General features: G+C 47.1%; 1 protein-coding gene across 4 annotated transcripts in view; it reads right to left on the minus strand.

Annotated features, from left to right (window-relative positions):
• Positions 1–16303, minus strand: part of LOC134535721 (zinc finger protein 316-like) — a 75842-nt gene that overhangs the window by 26316 nt on the left and 33223 nt on the right. Inside the window, exon 1 of one of the 4 annotated variants that reach the window (XM_063374932.1) lies at positions 11377–11447. The exons of the other annotated variants lie outside the window; for them this stretch is intronic. Coding sequence (XP_063231002.1) covers positions 11377–11436 — 60 coding nt within the window. The 5' untranslated portion in view covers positions 11437–11447. Of the gene's footprint in view, positions 1–11376; positions 11448–16303 lie in introns of those variants that run through there. 4 annotated transcript variants of the gene reach the window in all.

Genomic DNA, 16303 nt, shown 5'->3' on the forward strand with positions numbered 1-16303 from the left:
GTTTCTTCTTTTGATGCTTGAATCTCTAAACCCTCTGCAACATCACTTTCAGATAATTCTGAAGATACCTGTGCACCTACTTCTTGAATATTATACAACCTATTCTTACATGAGGAGCATAATTTTTTACCGGGAATTAAATTAAGTCCCTTGTCTGCTTCTTTTCTGTAGCACTGTAAAGAGATTGTGCGCAAAGAACGCTTAACTAGAACACTATGCACTTTCATAGGATCACAACATGATGTCTGAAACATTTCATACTTCTTAATATAATATCTCTCAACTGCCTCTGAGGAAGCAGAAAAAAAAACCAATGCCAAGGGGAACAGAGCAAGTATCAAAGAACCCCTCTCTTATAGCTAGCAAGCAGAATCCATGCAGAAATGACATATGTACAGTCACATGACATGTCTCTGCAGATAACACAGGGAGATAACACAGGGAAGGTAATTAGAGGCTTTGAAATTTGCACAAAATCCTTGTGTAATATGCGGAAAATATGGGACATACACAACCCTTACATTCGATCCTCTTTGCTTCCATCTTCTGGCTGCCTTTTGTTAGGGGCCCCATTTACATCACCAAGTCATTTTCATTTTGTTTTTCAACACTCCAGCAGAAAGCCACTATTTTTTTTAATGTATCTTATAGAAGCTTTTTTTTTTTTTGTGAGGTCTGCCTTTTTAGATACAGTCTATTTTGTAATAAAGGATGCAGATGATACATGAAACATCAGTCATGTTAATAATTCTGTTATACCTTACAAACCATTCTAGATATAGCAATTTGGTGGCAAAATTTGAATTCTCTAGAGAATTTTCAGGGTGTCTACCAGATCTAGTAAATTAAATTCCCTGATTTTTCCAGGTTTTCCAGGTCTAAAACTGAATTTTTCCAGGTTTTCTTTAACACAATTACGACATTCCAAGAAACTGAAAAAAATTGTTTAATATTACATTGACGGGTTTCAAAGTATTTCAACTTACTTAAATTAGTAAAAAAATTACCTTCTTCCGAACGTGACCAAAGTGACTCAATTGATGGCAAATAAAACATGCTGCTACAAATATTTCACACACTTCCTTTTGCAAAAAAAATTAGTAAAAGGAAGCTCGCAGTGACTCAACTTTTGCGTCTATTGCACTTACTTCAGAACGAGCCAAATCCAACATTCGAGCCTTCTTCAACTGCAATGACTTGATCTCCTCTTCAACTCTTCTTTTTTCTGCCTTCTTCTTGTCTGTAGCTTCCTTATCTTTTTTGTTTTGTTTGCAGGGCTTCCTTATGCCTACAACTAGCATTTCTTACATACTGCTCTACACCTCCAGAACGTTGAACAAAGTCATACATCTGTCTTTGTGCGATCAGTATTTCTTCCTGCAAGTTTTCAGTCAGCTGATTAGAATTCACTGAAAATCTTCTTTCCAATGATGCATTTCCATGGGAAAGTACCAACACCATCCTCACAAACTTTAGAAGGCCTGTTTTGGAAGCTACTGTATATGCCTTAAGAATGAGCATCCACAAGTGATCAAGGCGCCCGTCTTCTCGAGAAAAAGACGAGAACAGTGCTGCAGAATCTTGCAAGGAACATATCAACTGATATGATCACTCAATGTTATCAGCTTCTTGTCCTGATAGCCACCTGTTTTGAAGACAACATTCTAAACTGTACTTCACACGCTGTTTCCTCACACCCGAATCTAAAGCCACAGACGGACATAAGCAGGAAATTCCCTTGGTAAGATTGTACTTCAGGGGACTTTTGTCTAAGTTTTTTTACCATAACCTTTAGTCAAGTCCTATCATTTTTCTGTAACAGGACAGACATTTCTGGTACTTTCTCTTTCTTGATGGCATGGCGTACTGCATAACCCAACTTGATATTGTTAGCAGTCAATAGATTTTCCTGGTTATCTACATCCAATCGAGATACATTGCGTTTCTCCCTAAAGCTCTTCAGTACTTCTGGTTTCAAAATTTTCCTGCCAAAGCTAATAAAACCAGTGAATCATAGAGAAAGGGTGCTATGGGTGCTTCACTTTGGAACAATGTGAGAAACAATTCCAGCTCTGATGCCAAAAAATGGAAGAATGTCAATTTTACTTTTAGAAGATTATCTTCAAGAGCACATTTCACTACACTGAAAGAGAGAGATGAAATAGAAACTTCACTAACAAATTTCTTTAGGTGGGGTAACATTTTCATGGCACGCTCAGCAACTGCAGTATTCCATCTGATTGCACAAAATTTCTTGGAAAAAGCTCTGATCCAGTTATTCTAATGTAATGTGCCCTCCTTGCAGATATGTGCTTAAACAAATAGTAACTGTGCCTCAAAAAACTAAAAACGTCCCATTGTGTAACAGAAATTCCAGTTTTGAAAGCACCATGGACCGTATGAAGCCCACAACTACCAATTTCTAGCAACGATGGTGAATCTTCACCAAAAGTGTCTGTGATATGTATTTTCAACGCTAACAAAAATGTCCAGTTTACGTTGAGGGCATCCATAGATACTTAAAATTAAATGCACCTGTCGGTATAATCTGAACGTGGGAAGCACATGCTGCAGCACGTCACGTCAGCAGTATAACAGACCATCTTGAACCAGTTTGTATCACGTGAATTGATGCCACTTCATCCGATGGTAAATAAAAGAATTTGGACGTGGGAACTGTTCGTTATTTGCCATTCAAAAATAAAAATGGGAGGGGATACACATGATGCCACGTCAATGCAAGCTGATCAATAAACAAAAAACGTATTGCCAACTACAACCTACCAAACAAAAATTCCCTGATTTTTAAAAAAATTCCCTGATTTTTCCCTGATTATTCCCTGATTACAAAATTCCCTGATATTTCCAGGTTTTCCAGGTTTTCCAGGGTCAGTAGACACCCTGATTTTACATAAGGAAAATTGTTCTTATTCTGAAATATTGGTATTACAGTGAAATACAAAGCAAGGAAACACAGATACTGACCAATTTATGCTGTCATTACAACCTGTTTTAGGCCTAAAATGGTCACAAAGGAACCTTCGATTTCTCAGGAGTATTTGAGATAAAAATCTAAAATTTTGGATTTTAAGTGGCCTTTTGTCACCTAACAATTGAACCAATTTTTATTAAAATCAAAAAACATGGTTACATGCCCTGGATGAACTTACATGATATGACCCTTTTTTGTAATCAGTGTTTCTAACGTAGATAATTTCACAATTTGATAATTTTTTTTAAATTATAAGTGCTTCCACTTCCACTGCGCTAGTTTCGCTCCGAGTCTCGTGGACACCTCAGAGAGACACCTCCTGATTTCAAGGAGCAACACCATGCTTTGGTGAGTTGTCGATGCCCAGTCTCTTTCCCGATAGTTCCTTTTTTTTTTGGCAGGCATTTGTGCCTGTTTAACGGCTGGCTGTGAAGCAGGTATAATTTGTTTGGATTAGGCTTTTTCCCAGACAGGGCCCAAGAACTGGAGCTGAGATTGTGACCAAATGGTCTTCTTAGGCCTCGGTATCCGAAGGCTACTAAGGCGCCACCCCCCCCCCCCCCCCCCCCTGTATCTCGGCACAAGAAATAATTACTCCCGACCCACAAGCGACAGATATTCCACTTCCAAATTCTTCACGACGTCTCATCCTCTACACGATTTTAAGATGCCAACAAGCCTACCGAATATGTGAAATCAAAACTTGTATAATTAATTGTCTAAAGAAAAACCTGCAGTTACCAAACGGGCTTCAATTGCATCACATGTTAATAAATATAATTCTGGCACTGCCTCCACTCCACATCCACACCACCTAACTCTACCTTCACTCCACCGCCAATTCACATCCACTCCACTACACCCCACCACCACTCCACCTCCAATCAACCTCCACTCAACCTCCACTTCACTCCTCTCCACTGATCTCCACTCCTCTCCTATCCACTCCACCTCCACTCCACCTTCACTCCAACTCCACCTCCAGTATACCTGCATTCCAACTACACTCCACCATCACTCCACATTTACTCCACCACCACTCCACCTCCTGTCCTACTCCACTCCAAATACACCCCACATCCAACCTTTACAGCTCCACTCCCCATCACATCCACTCCACTACAGCACCAATCCACTCCACCTCCAATCCTTTCCACCTCCACTCCAACTGCACTCCACACGATCTCCACACCACCTCCACTCCACTCCTCTCCACATCCACTCCTCTCCACATCCACTCCTCTCCAAAATACTGTACTCCAGCCCCACTCCACTCCCCTATACTCACCTCCACTCACATCCAAATCCACTCCTCTCCACACCTCAACTCTCCACTCCAATCCACTTCACACCACTCTACTCCCATCCACTACACTCCACTACTATCCACTCCACTCCTATCCAATCTAGTCCTATCCTCTCCACTCGACTACTCTCAAACTCCACTCCTCTCCATACCACTCCTTTCCACTCCACCTGCACTCCAATCCACCTCCACACCATATCCACCTCCACTCCACCTCCAAGCCAATCCACCTCAGCTTCACTCCACCTCTACTCCAACTCCACTCAACTACAATCCTCTTCACTCCACCTTCACTCAAATTCCACTCCACCTCCAACCACTCCACCTCCATCTCCCCTCCATCTCCACTTCCCCTCCACTCAACCCCCACCTCCACTCCACTAACACTCAATCTTCTATCCACCTCCACACCACTCTCCTCACCCTTCACTCCACCACCACTCATATTCCAATCCACCTATACTAAACAACTCCACTCCACCACCTTCAATTTACCTCAACTCCACTCCACCTTCACTCCGCCTCCAATCAATTTCCACTCAACCTCCAATTAACCTCCACTCAACCTCGACTACTCCTTCTCCAATCCACTCCAAACATTCTACATACACTCTACTCCATTCCACCTCCACTCCAACTCCACTCCACATACACTCAACAACCACTTCTTTCCTCTCAAATCCACTCATGTCCACTCCTCTCCTATCCACTCCACTCACAACTACACCACCACCTCCATCCACATCACCTCCATCTACTCCACCCAATCCATATGCACCCACTCCATCTCCACCTACAATCCACCACACTTCCACCTCCACTCACACTCTCCTTCCAATCCACATCCACACAACTCCACCTCCACTCCACCCTACCTCCAATCCACCTCCACTCTACCCTACCTCCAATCCACCTCCACTTCACTCCTCTCCACTAATATCCTATCCACTCTCCCTCCACTCCACCTATTCACCATCTCCAAACCACCACCACTCCACCTCTACTCCACCTCACTCATTTCCACTCTACTCAACCTCCACTCCACTCCCCTCACCCTTCACTCATCCTCACTCATATTCCAATCCACCTCTACTCCACCTCAACTCCACTCCACCACCTTCAATTTATCTCAACTCCACTCCACCTCCACTACACCTCAAATCAACCTACAACTCGACTCAACTCCATTTCCAATCCACTCCACCAACACTCTACATCCATTCCACCTCCATTACAACTCCACGCCACCTCTACTCAACTCCAACTCCACTCCACTTCCAATCCACCTCCACTCCACTTCCAATCCACCTCCACTACACCCTACCTCCAATCCACTCCACTACTCTCCTCTCCACTCCACTCCTCAACTCTCCACTCCTATCCACTTCACTCCACAACTATCCACTACACTCCAATCCTACCATCCACTCCTATCCACTCCACTCCTGTCATCTCATATTCAATTATTTCAACTACTTTCCACTACACTCCCCTCCAATCCACATCCAATCCTTCTCCACTCCACCTCCACTCCTCTCCCCACAACTCCTCACCAATCCACTCCTCTCCACTCATCTGTCAACTCCACTACTCTCCACTATACTCTTCTCCACTTCACTCGAATCCTCCCCTTTCCACTTCTCTCCACTCCTCTCCAACTCCAATCCTCTCCACACAACCTGCACTCCAATGCACCTCCACAACCATGTCCGCTCCACTCCACCAACACTCAACTCCAATTCACTCTACCTTCACACCAATTTCACTCCACCTACATCCACTCCACCTACATCCACTCCACCTACATCCACTCCACCTACATCCACTCCACCTACATCCACTCCACCTACATCCACTCCAATCCACACCAAATTCACTCCACCTCCACTTCGCTCCACCCCAATCCACCTCCATCCACTCCACATCCATCCACATAACCTCCAACCACTCCCCCTCCACTCCACTTAACCTTCGATCAAACTGCACTCCACCTCAACTTCACCTCCACTCCACCCCACCTTACTCCACTCTACTCCACCTCCATCCACTGCACATCCATCCACATCCTCTTCACATCCACCTGCACTGCACTCAACCTCCACTCCACTACAGCAACACTCCACCTCCACTCCAAATCAACCTCAACTCCACCTCCAATTCCAATCAAAACTCCACTCCACAACCACTTCAATTCCAATCCACCTCCTTTCACTCCACTTCACCTCCACTTCACACCACCTCCACTCCTTTTCACTCACACTCCACTCCTCCAATCCAACTCCACACCACCTGCAATACACATCCACTCCACTTCTCCACCTCCACTCCATCTCCTTCCACCTCCACTCCACCTTCACTCCACACCACCTCCATTCCACTCTACTCCACCTCCACTCCTCTCCACTCCTCTGAACTCCAACCTCAATCCACTCCTCACCAACTCCACTCCACCTCCACTCCGCACCATAATCACATCCACAGCTCTCCACATCCACTCCACCTTCACTCACCTCCACTCAACTCCACCTCCACTAAACCTCCACTTCAGTCCACCTCCACTTCACATCCAACTTCACTCCACCACAAAACCACCACCGCCTCCATCAACTCCACTTCACATCCACTCCACTTCACCTCCAATTCCACTCCAATTTACTACTTCTCCACTCCATCTCCACTACACATTATCTCCACTCCACCACTACTCCACCTCCACTCTACCTCGTCTCCATTCCTCTCCAATCCACCTCTGCACCACCTCACCGCACCCCAACTCCACCTCTAATTCACTCCACCTCCATCCACTCCACATCAAATCAACTCCACATCAAATCCACTCAACCGCCACTCCACTACACAACCACTTCACTCCCACAAACAGACCAACTACACTCAATTTAAACCTCCAATCAACCTCAAGCTCCACTCAACCTCCTCTCCTATTCAACATCTACTCCACCTCCACTACACTCCTAATCCACTCCACCTCCGATCCACCTACACTCGAACTACACTCGCCCTCCACTCTACTTCCACTCCACCTCCAATCCACTCCAACTACACTCCAACTTCACTCCACATCCACACCACATCCACTTCTCTCCACCTCCACTCTACTCCACCTGCACTTCACTTCCACTCCACCTCCAATCAACCTCCACTCCACCTCCATCCACTTCACTTCGCCACTCCACTTAACTACACTCCACCTCCAATACACCTACACTATCTCCAATCCACTTTCACTCCACCTCCAATACACTTACACGCCACCTCCATTCCACCTCCACTTCCGCTCCACACCCACATCACATCCACTACTCTCCACCTCCACATCCAATGCTATCCACCTCTACTCCACATCCACATACACCTCCATCTCCACTACATCTTCACTCCACATACACTCCAACTCCATACAACCTCCACACCACCTCCAATGCACTCCACCTAAACTCCAACTCCACCACCACATTACCTCGACCTCCACTCATCCTCCATTCACTCCACCTCCATCCACTCCACCTCCATTCCACTCTACTCAACTCCACATCCACAACCAAACACCTCCACTAAACCTCAGACTAATCTACTCCACCTCCACACCACTGCACCTACACTCCACCTACACTCACCTCCACCTCCATCCACAACACCTCCACTCAACCTCCAACCACTCCAATCCACCATCGATCCAACTGCACTCCACCTCCACTCCACCTCGACACTACCTATTTCCACCTGGACTCCACCTCGACACCACCTCACCTCCACTCCATATCCAATCCACCTCCACATCACTCCATGTCATCTACACTCCTCTCCACACCTCTACTCCACTCCACCTCCACTCCAACTCCACCTCTACTTAACCTCCACTACTCTCTACTCCACATCCACCCCACTCCACTACACCTCCAATCCAACTCCACTCCATCACTCCAACTGCACTTCACCTCCACTCCACCTCGACACTACCTATTTCCACCTGGACTCCACCTCGCCCTCCACTCTACTTCCACTCCACCTCCTCTCCACTCCAACTCCACTCCAACTCCACTCAACTCCATACACCTCCACAACACATCAACAGTTCTCCACTTCCACTCCACCCACACACCACTTCTTTTCACTCACACTCCACTTCTCCAATCAACCCCTACTCCACCTTCAATCCACCCCTACTCCGACTACAATCCACCCCCACTCCAACTCCAATATTCCACTCCACCTCCACTCAACACTACTCCACATCCTTCCACCTCCACTCCACATCCACATAAAAGGTATCCACTCCACCGCCACTCCATCTCCACTACACTCCTCTGCACTCCACCCTCATTCCACTCCACATCCTTCCAACTCCACTCCACATAATCTCCACATCCATCCAATCCACCTCCACTCCTCGGCAACACCACTCCACCTCCACTCCAAATCACCACTCCACTTAACCTTCACTTCCACTCAACCTCCACACTATTTCATCTCCACTACACCACCACTCCACTCCATGTCCTCTCCACTCCTCCAATACACCTCCACTCCACCTATACTCCACTCCACCTCCAATCCATCAACTCCACTCCACCTATACTCCATCCACTCTACCAACACTCCATCCACTCCACCTCCAATCCAATTACACTTCTCTTCCACTCCAATCCATTACACTCCACCTCTACTTCACCCCACCTACACTACTTTTACATACTCCAATTCTCCAATCCACCTCCACTCTGCATCCAATCCACCTCACTCCACCTCCAATATTCAACTCCATCTCCTCTCCACTATATTCCACTCCACATACATCCTCCTCCACTCCACATACAATCCACCTCCATCTACTCCACCTCCAACCACTCCACATCCATTAACTCCACTTTACATCCACTCCACCTCCACAAAACTCCACCTATACATCACTCCACCTACACAACAATCCTACTCTCCACTACAACTCCACTCCACCTCCACTCCACTCCACCTAACCGCATCCACTACTCCAAATCTACCTGCACCTCTCTCCACCTCCACTCTACTCCACCTCCACCCCACTTTCACAACTTCACCCCACCTACAGTCCACCTCCACTCCACCTACACGCCACCTACACTCCACCTCAAATCCAATTCCAATCCACCCCACCTCAACTCCAATCCACCCCACCCCCACTCATCTGCACTCCACCCTCATTCCACTCCTCTCCACTTCTCAACTCCACTCAACCCTCATTCCACCTCCACACCATTCACCACAACTCCACCTTCACTACACCTCTACTCATCCTCCACTCCAGTCGTCCTCTACTACACTACACTCCACCTCCACTCCACTTAACCTCCACTCCACCACCACTCCACCACCACTCCACCACCACACCACTTCATATCCACTCCACCTCCACCCCACTCATCTCCACTCCACTTATCTCCAATAATCCACCACTCCACCTATACTCTACTCCATCTACACTTCCACTCAACCATTACTCCACCTCCACGTCCACTCCACCACCACTCCACCTTCACCTCCAATCCAACTCTACTCCACCTCACCTACACCTCCACTAGCCATCCACTACGCCTTCACTTTAAATCCACTCCACCTCCACTCCACCTCCACTCCACCCCTCTCCCCTACACTTTTACCTCCTCTTACTGCACCTCCACTTACTACACCTCCACTCTAACTCCACTCCACCCACACTCCACCTCCACATCACCTCCAATCTGAAGCAGTGCGGGCACTGCTTAGCATTACTTCCCCTCCTTTCCCCTTCCTCTCCGACCTCCCCTTTTTATTCCCCTTCTTCCCCCCTTCCGCGCCGCACCATCAGCGCACTCTGCCATGTATTGTTCCCGGCCTATATAACCTCGGCACCCAGACTATTTGCGGCAGTCGACTTTCTCACTTTCTACATTCTAGTCTGGTTCGAGGAGTCGTAGGAGCAAGACGAGCTGCGAAGACAGAAGAAGAAGAAGAGGGGGAAAATAAGAGTGTGAATTGGGAAAGAAGTGGAAGAAAGAAGACACACTGCAGAAAGGCACCTCCCTGCCATGCAGGGCGAGACAAAGGCATCCCAAAATGCCAAGTCGGCAATAAAAAGGAAAACTGAAGGCAACAATGCCTCCAACTACACAAAGGACACTGCACAGATAAATACAACAATGAAGATGTTAACAGAAAAGGAAATAACTGGAACAAACAAACAAGTCCAAATAACAAACAGTGGGCTACAGCAACAAAAGGAGCCAAGGCTAAATGTAGTATACAAAAGCAACATAAGAATATACAAAAAACGGACATCAAGCAACAAGCCAAGGAGGCGCAGCAGGAACCCAGACTGCAGCAAATGTCACAGCAGCAAATATCGCAGCAACAGTTCCCACAGAAACTACCAACAATGAAACAGATCCAGGAACCACAACCTCCAATGCAGCAGCAACAGGAGATCCAGCAGCAAGGCAGCAACAACCAATATACGCAACAATGTGAGAGAGTACAAGAACCGCAGCAGCAACAGGAAGAAATGCAGACAGAGATACAGCAGCAAGACGAAATCCAGCTTCCCATTCAACAGCAAGCGAGGCAGGTGCAGCAGGCACTGCAGCAAGGAGAACACCAACAAAAGGCTTGGCAACAACATACCTCCCAGCAGCAACAGCAAGTAGCGACGCAACAGCAGGCACTAAAACCACAGCAGAGCCTGCAGCAGTTGCAAGAACACCAACTGCATCCAATACTACAGCAGCATGCAGCTCAACTTCAATCATTCCAGCAGCAACAAGCATGCTGACTACAAGAAATCCAGCAGCAACAGAACCCAGCACAGCAACAAATACAGCAACAATGGCCAATGCAGCAACAACAGACATGGCAGCCAGCAGCAAGGGAGGAACAAGCAATATAGGCTCAAACACTGCAACAGCAGCAGCAGCAGGCACCACAACTGAATCAGAACTTGCAGCAACAAGAACTGCACATTCAAGCAAGACAGCAGCAAGCAGCTCAGCAGCATGCAGCTCTGCAGCAAGTAGCCCAGCAGCAACAAACAATACAGCAGGTACCTCACCAGCAGCAGATACTGACGCAGCAGCAGATGCTGCTGTTGCAGCAACAGCCATGGCAACATTCAGTGCAGCAGCAGCCGACCCTGCTGCAGCAGCAAATGACCCTGCTGCAGCAGCAACCAGTATGGCAGCAAACAGCACAACAGAGTCAACGCTCACTGCAGCAACAAGTACTGCAGCAACCAACAATGCAGCAACAGCCAGATCTGCAGCAGTCAGCACAACACCAACAGGAAACAGGCTGGCGGCAGCATCATGGAGCACATATACAACAGGCACCTCTACTAAATGAAGAGGAATGCCAACAATACAAGGAAAGGGACTACCACCCCAACACAAAAAATACCCCAATAAAGGCTTCAAACAAACCACAACCTCTGGGATACCTAATGGTGCCAACGAAGGAGGTATATACAACACCTGTGGATTCCAAGCCGGGGTCAGACCCCCTAGACATTGCCTCTGCGTGGTCAGTGGTTGGGAGAAACAGATCCGGGAGAGTAGGTGGTGCTCAGACAGCGGTAAACAAGGCTGTACTGGGTCACACTCCTGGTGATACGTCCTCTGAGGGATTAGCCCCTGTGCACGCCGAGGGCCCCAGGAGTGGAGCAGGCAAAGAGCAAAACAAAACTAACCAGGAAACCACAGACCTAAATACCAACACCACAGCGGACAATAAGAGAAAACACAGTCCAACAACTGGAACTAGTAAGAAACAGGACAGTAAAGCAACACCTCCAAAAATAATAACAATCACAGATCCCATAGTAGAAAAAGAGGAAAACTCGCACACAAGAGCACAGAGACCCCCGCCAATCATAGTGACATCACTACAACATTTCAAAAGGCATGCCAGGGCAATATCACTCCTTGACAAAGAGATGCAGCTGATATACACAAGAGAAGGAGGAAAAGTCTTATGTCCCAACACAGTGACTTACAACAGTTGCAAGAAAATACTCGATAATGATAAAACACCATACTATACTTTCAGGGCTAAACCGGACACATACACAGCATTCCTGAGGGGCCTACATTCATCAATACCAGCAAGCGAGGTACAAACAATGCTCGAAGAGGAGGTGGATCTCCAAGTAACAAGCATCACGCAACTAAGAAACCTATTTAACCAAACACCCTTCCCGCTATACAAAGTGGAAATCCCACTGCCACAAAAAAACTTGCTGCTGTCAATACACAGCCTTCAAGGGGTTAGAATTACAGTAGAGATGATCAAACCAAAACAAAAACTATTGCAATGCTTCAAGTGCCAACAATATGGCCACCACAGCAGCTGCTGCAACCAACAGGAAATCTGCGTCCGATGCGCGGGCAGCCATCACACCAAAGACTGTCAAGCGGACAAAGAAAACTACTCCTGCGCAAACTGCAAAGGAACGCATGCAGCCAATGCTTCAAAATGTCCAGTGCGTATAACCAAAGAACAGGAATTGCTCAAAAGAAAAATCATAACTCAAACTACAACTGAAGGAAATAAAGAAGGAACCACAATACAACCGCCAACAGTAAACCTAAACAATTTTCCAATGCTACCAACCAAGAACCAAACCGACAACACAGCTCTACACCACACCAAAAGGAATCAGGAACAAACACAACAAATCACAGCACAGAATACTCTCACGAACTAACAGGAAGATGAAAACACAGCTCTACAACAAAGCATTCCAGTACTGACACAAGTCAGGGAAGCCATAGAGTTTATACACACGCAGGACTTTCAACAGGCCATCCACCAGATACTACAAATAAAGGAAAAAGTAAGACACTGCCGTACAGGCATTCAGCGAAGAAATGCAATAACCATGGAGCTCTTGATGCTCCTACAGGATACAGACCAAGACCAGGGAACAACAGGAGCACAAGCAGCCATGATAACACAAATACCAGTGGCCAGCAACAACGACCCTCAAAATGCACAAATCACAACGATCATGTCACAGGATGAACCAGAAATAAACAATAGCCAACCATTCTGCTCAAGTACTAGCAACCAGGTGGCAACAAATGAAAACAGCAAGCCACCAAAACAGACAAAAGAAGGAGAAAAGCAAGAGATATTAACACAAAACAACACCAGAGAAACACCCTTACATGACAGAATACTGGTTCCATCAAGAAGGAAAAAACCAACAGCAGACCTTACATCAACATCATGGGTCATGTAACAACACCACAAACCACACAGACAGAACTTAAAGTATTAATTTGGAATGCAAACGGACTGAGAAACAAAGAATACGAATTCGCCCGTTTCATGTTACAAAAAGACATAGACATAGCCCTCCTACAAGAAACCAAATTACAAAGTAAACACAGATACTCACTTCAGGACTACATAGTCTATAGGACAGACAGACAAGACAATCAAGGGGGAGGAACTGCGATTATGATCAAAGATACAATCATGCACAGACAAATAGGGACAAAAGAGGACACAACCAGCATAATACTCCCAACCACCTATGGAGAGGTACATATCACATCATTATACAGTGCACCAAAGAACAAAAACCTGATAGAGACCATAGAGCACCTAATTCAACAGGCACCACTCATTATCATTGGAGGGGAATTCAACAGCAAATCTCCTGCCTGGGGAAATCAACAATATAATAAAAATGGAAGAGATCTGGAAAACATGATGGTAAGCCACGACTTTATAATTGAAGCGCCAGAGGAACCGACATACTATCCCAACTTCCTCAGGATAAACCCTGATATACTGGACTACGTTATTACAAACACTCAAATGGTAAATGAAATTGAAGTATTACACGAATTAACATCAGATCACCTACCACTCATAATGACCCTTAATATACCACAAGAAAAGCAGAAAACAAACCTCAAATCCACCTCCACCTCCAATCCAATCCAACTCCACCTCACCTACACCTCAACTAGCCCTCCACTACGCCTTCACTTTAAATCCACTCCACCTCCACTCCACCCCTCTCCACTACACTTTTAACTCCTCTTACTGCACCTCCACTTACTACACCTCCACTCCACCTCCACTCCATCTACACTCAACCTCTACTTAACCTCCACTCTACTCCATCTCCACTCCAAACAACCTCCTCCCACCTCCATCCACTCCACTCCACCTCCAAAACAATCTTCCTCCACTCCACCTCCAACTCAACTCCACTTCACCTCACTCCACCCTACATAACCTCCACTCCACCTCCACTCATCTTCACTCCCATTCCACTCCAACTCCACTACTTAAATCCTCTCCACCTCCACTCCTCCACCACCACTCCCACTCCACCTCTAATCCACCTCCACTCTCTCCACCTGTACTCCACCTCTACTGCACATCCACATCCACTCCACCTCCACTGCACTCCACCTCAACCTCCACTGCACCCCCATTCCACCTCGAATCTCTCCTCGACTCCACCTCAACTCCACTCCACCTTCACTCCAAATTCAACTACACACCACTCCAGCTCCAATTCCAATCAAACCCCCATCCACCTCCACTCCAATTCCAATCCACCTACACTCAGCATCCACACCACTCCACCTTCACTCCTACTCCATCTACCTCCACTCCACCTCCAAACCACCTCCACATCACCTCCATTCAACCTCCATCCACTCCACATCAATCTGCACCACCTACATCCACTCCACTCCATTCCAACTCCACTCCACCTGCACTCTACTCCACTCAACCTACACTACTTTTCACTCACACTCCACTCCTCCAATCCATTTCACACCACCACCACCACAAAATCACATCCACTCTTCCACTTCACTACCACTCCACTATACTCCACTCCACCTTCACTCCACCTTCACTCCACTCCTCTCCAATTCTATCCAACTCCGCTCAACCTCCACTCCATTCCACCTCCACTACATCTCCAATCCAGTCCACTACCACAACACTTCATATCCACTCCACCTCCACTCTACCTCCACTTCCACACCACTTCACCTCCACTTCCAATCCAATCCACCTCCAGATAAACCTCCACTCCACCTCCACACTACTTCATATCCACTCCACCTCTACTCCACTTCCACTGCACTCCACTCCACCTCTATCCACTACACCTCCACTCCACTCCATTCCACTCCACCACCACTCCATTCCAACTCCACACAACCTTAACTCCACATACACTCCATTCACAATCACTCCTCTCCACTCCTCTCCAACTCAAAAACCACATCCACTCAATTTTTACTCCAAATCCACCTCCACTACCACTCCATTTCACATCCACTACAATTACAATCCACCTCCACTCCAATTACAAACTAACTACACTCCACCTCCACTACATCTACACTCAATCTCCACTTTACCTCCACTACACTCTACTCCACCTCCTTCCAATCCACTCCACTACACCTCCACTCTACCTTCACTCCACCTCCACTTCCACTCCACCTCCCCTCCACCTCCACTCCTCTCTCCAATACCTCTACTCCAATCCACCTCCACCCCACTCCACCAATACCTCCACCACACTCCACCAATACCTCCAACCCACTCCACCTACACCCCACCTCTAATCCACACCAATTCCACTCTACCTCCACTCCACCTCCCCTCCACTCCACCTCCACTACACACCACATCCACTCCACCTCACTCTACACTACTTAACTTTCACTCCACCTCCAGTCCACACCCCTCACCTCCACCACTAATCCACCTCAACCACCACTCAACTACTCCACCTCCATTCCTCTCCACTCCACTCTAAGCTACCTCTACTCCACTCCACCTCCACCCCACTCCACCACCTCCACCTCACTCCACCTCCAATCCACACCACCTCCACTCCACATCCAATCCACCCCACTCCACTCCACCTTCACCTCCATTCCACTACACCTCCACTCCACTACACCTCCTCTCCAACTCCACTCCACCTACAC

This window comes from Bacillus rossius, chromosome 10 (assembly GCF_032445375.1).
Source record: "Bacillus rossius redtenbacheri isolate Brsri chromosome 10, Brsri_v3, whole genome shotgun sequence".
Taxonomy (NCBI): Eukaryota; Metazoa; Arthropoda; class Insecta; order Phasmatodea; family Bacillidae; genus Bacillus; species Bacillus rossius.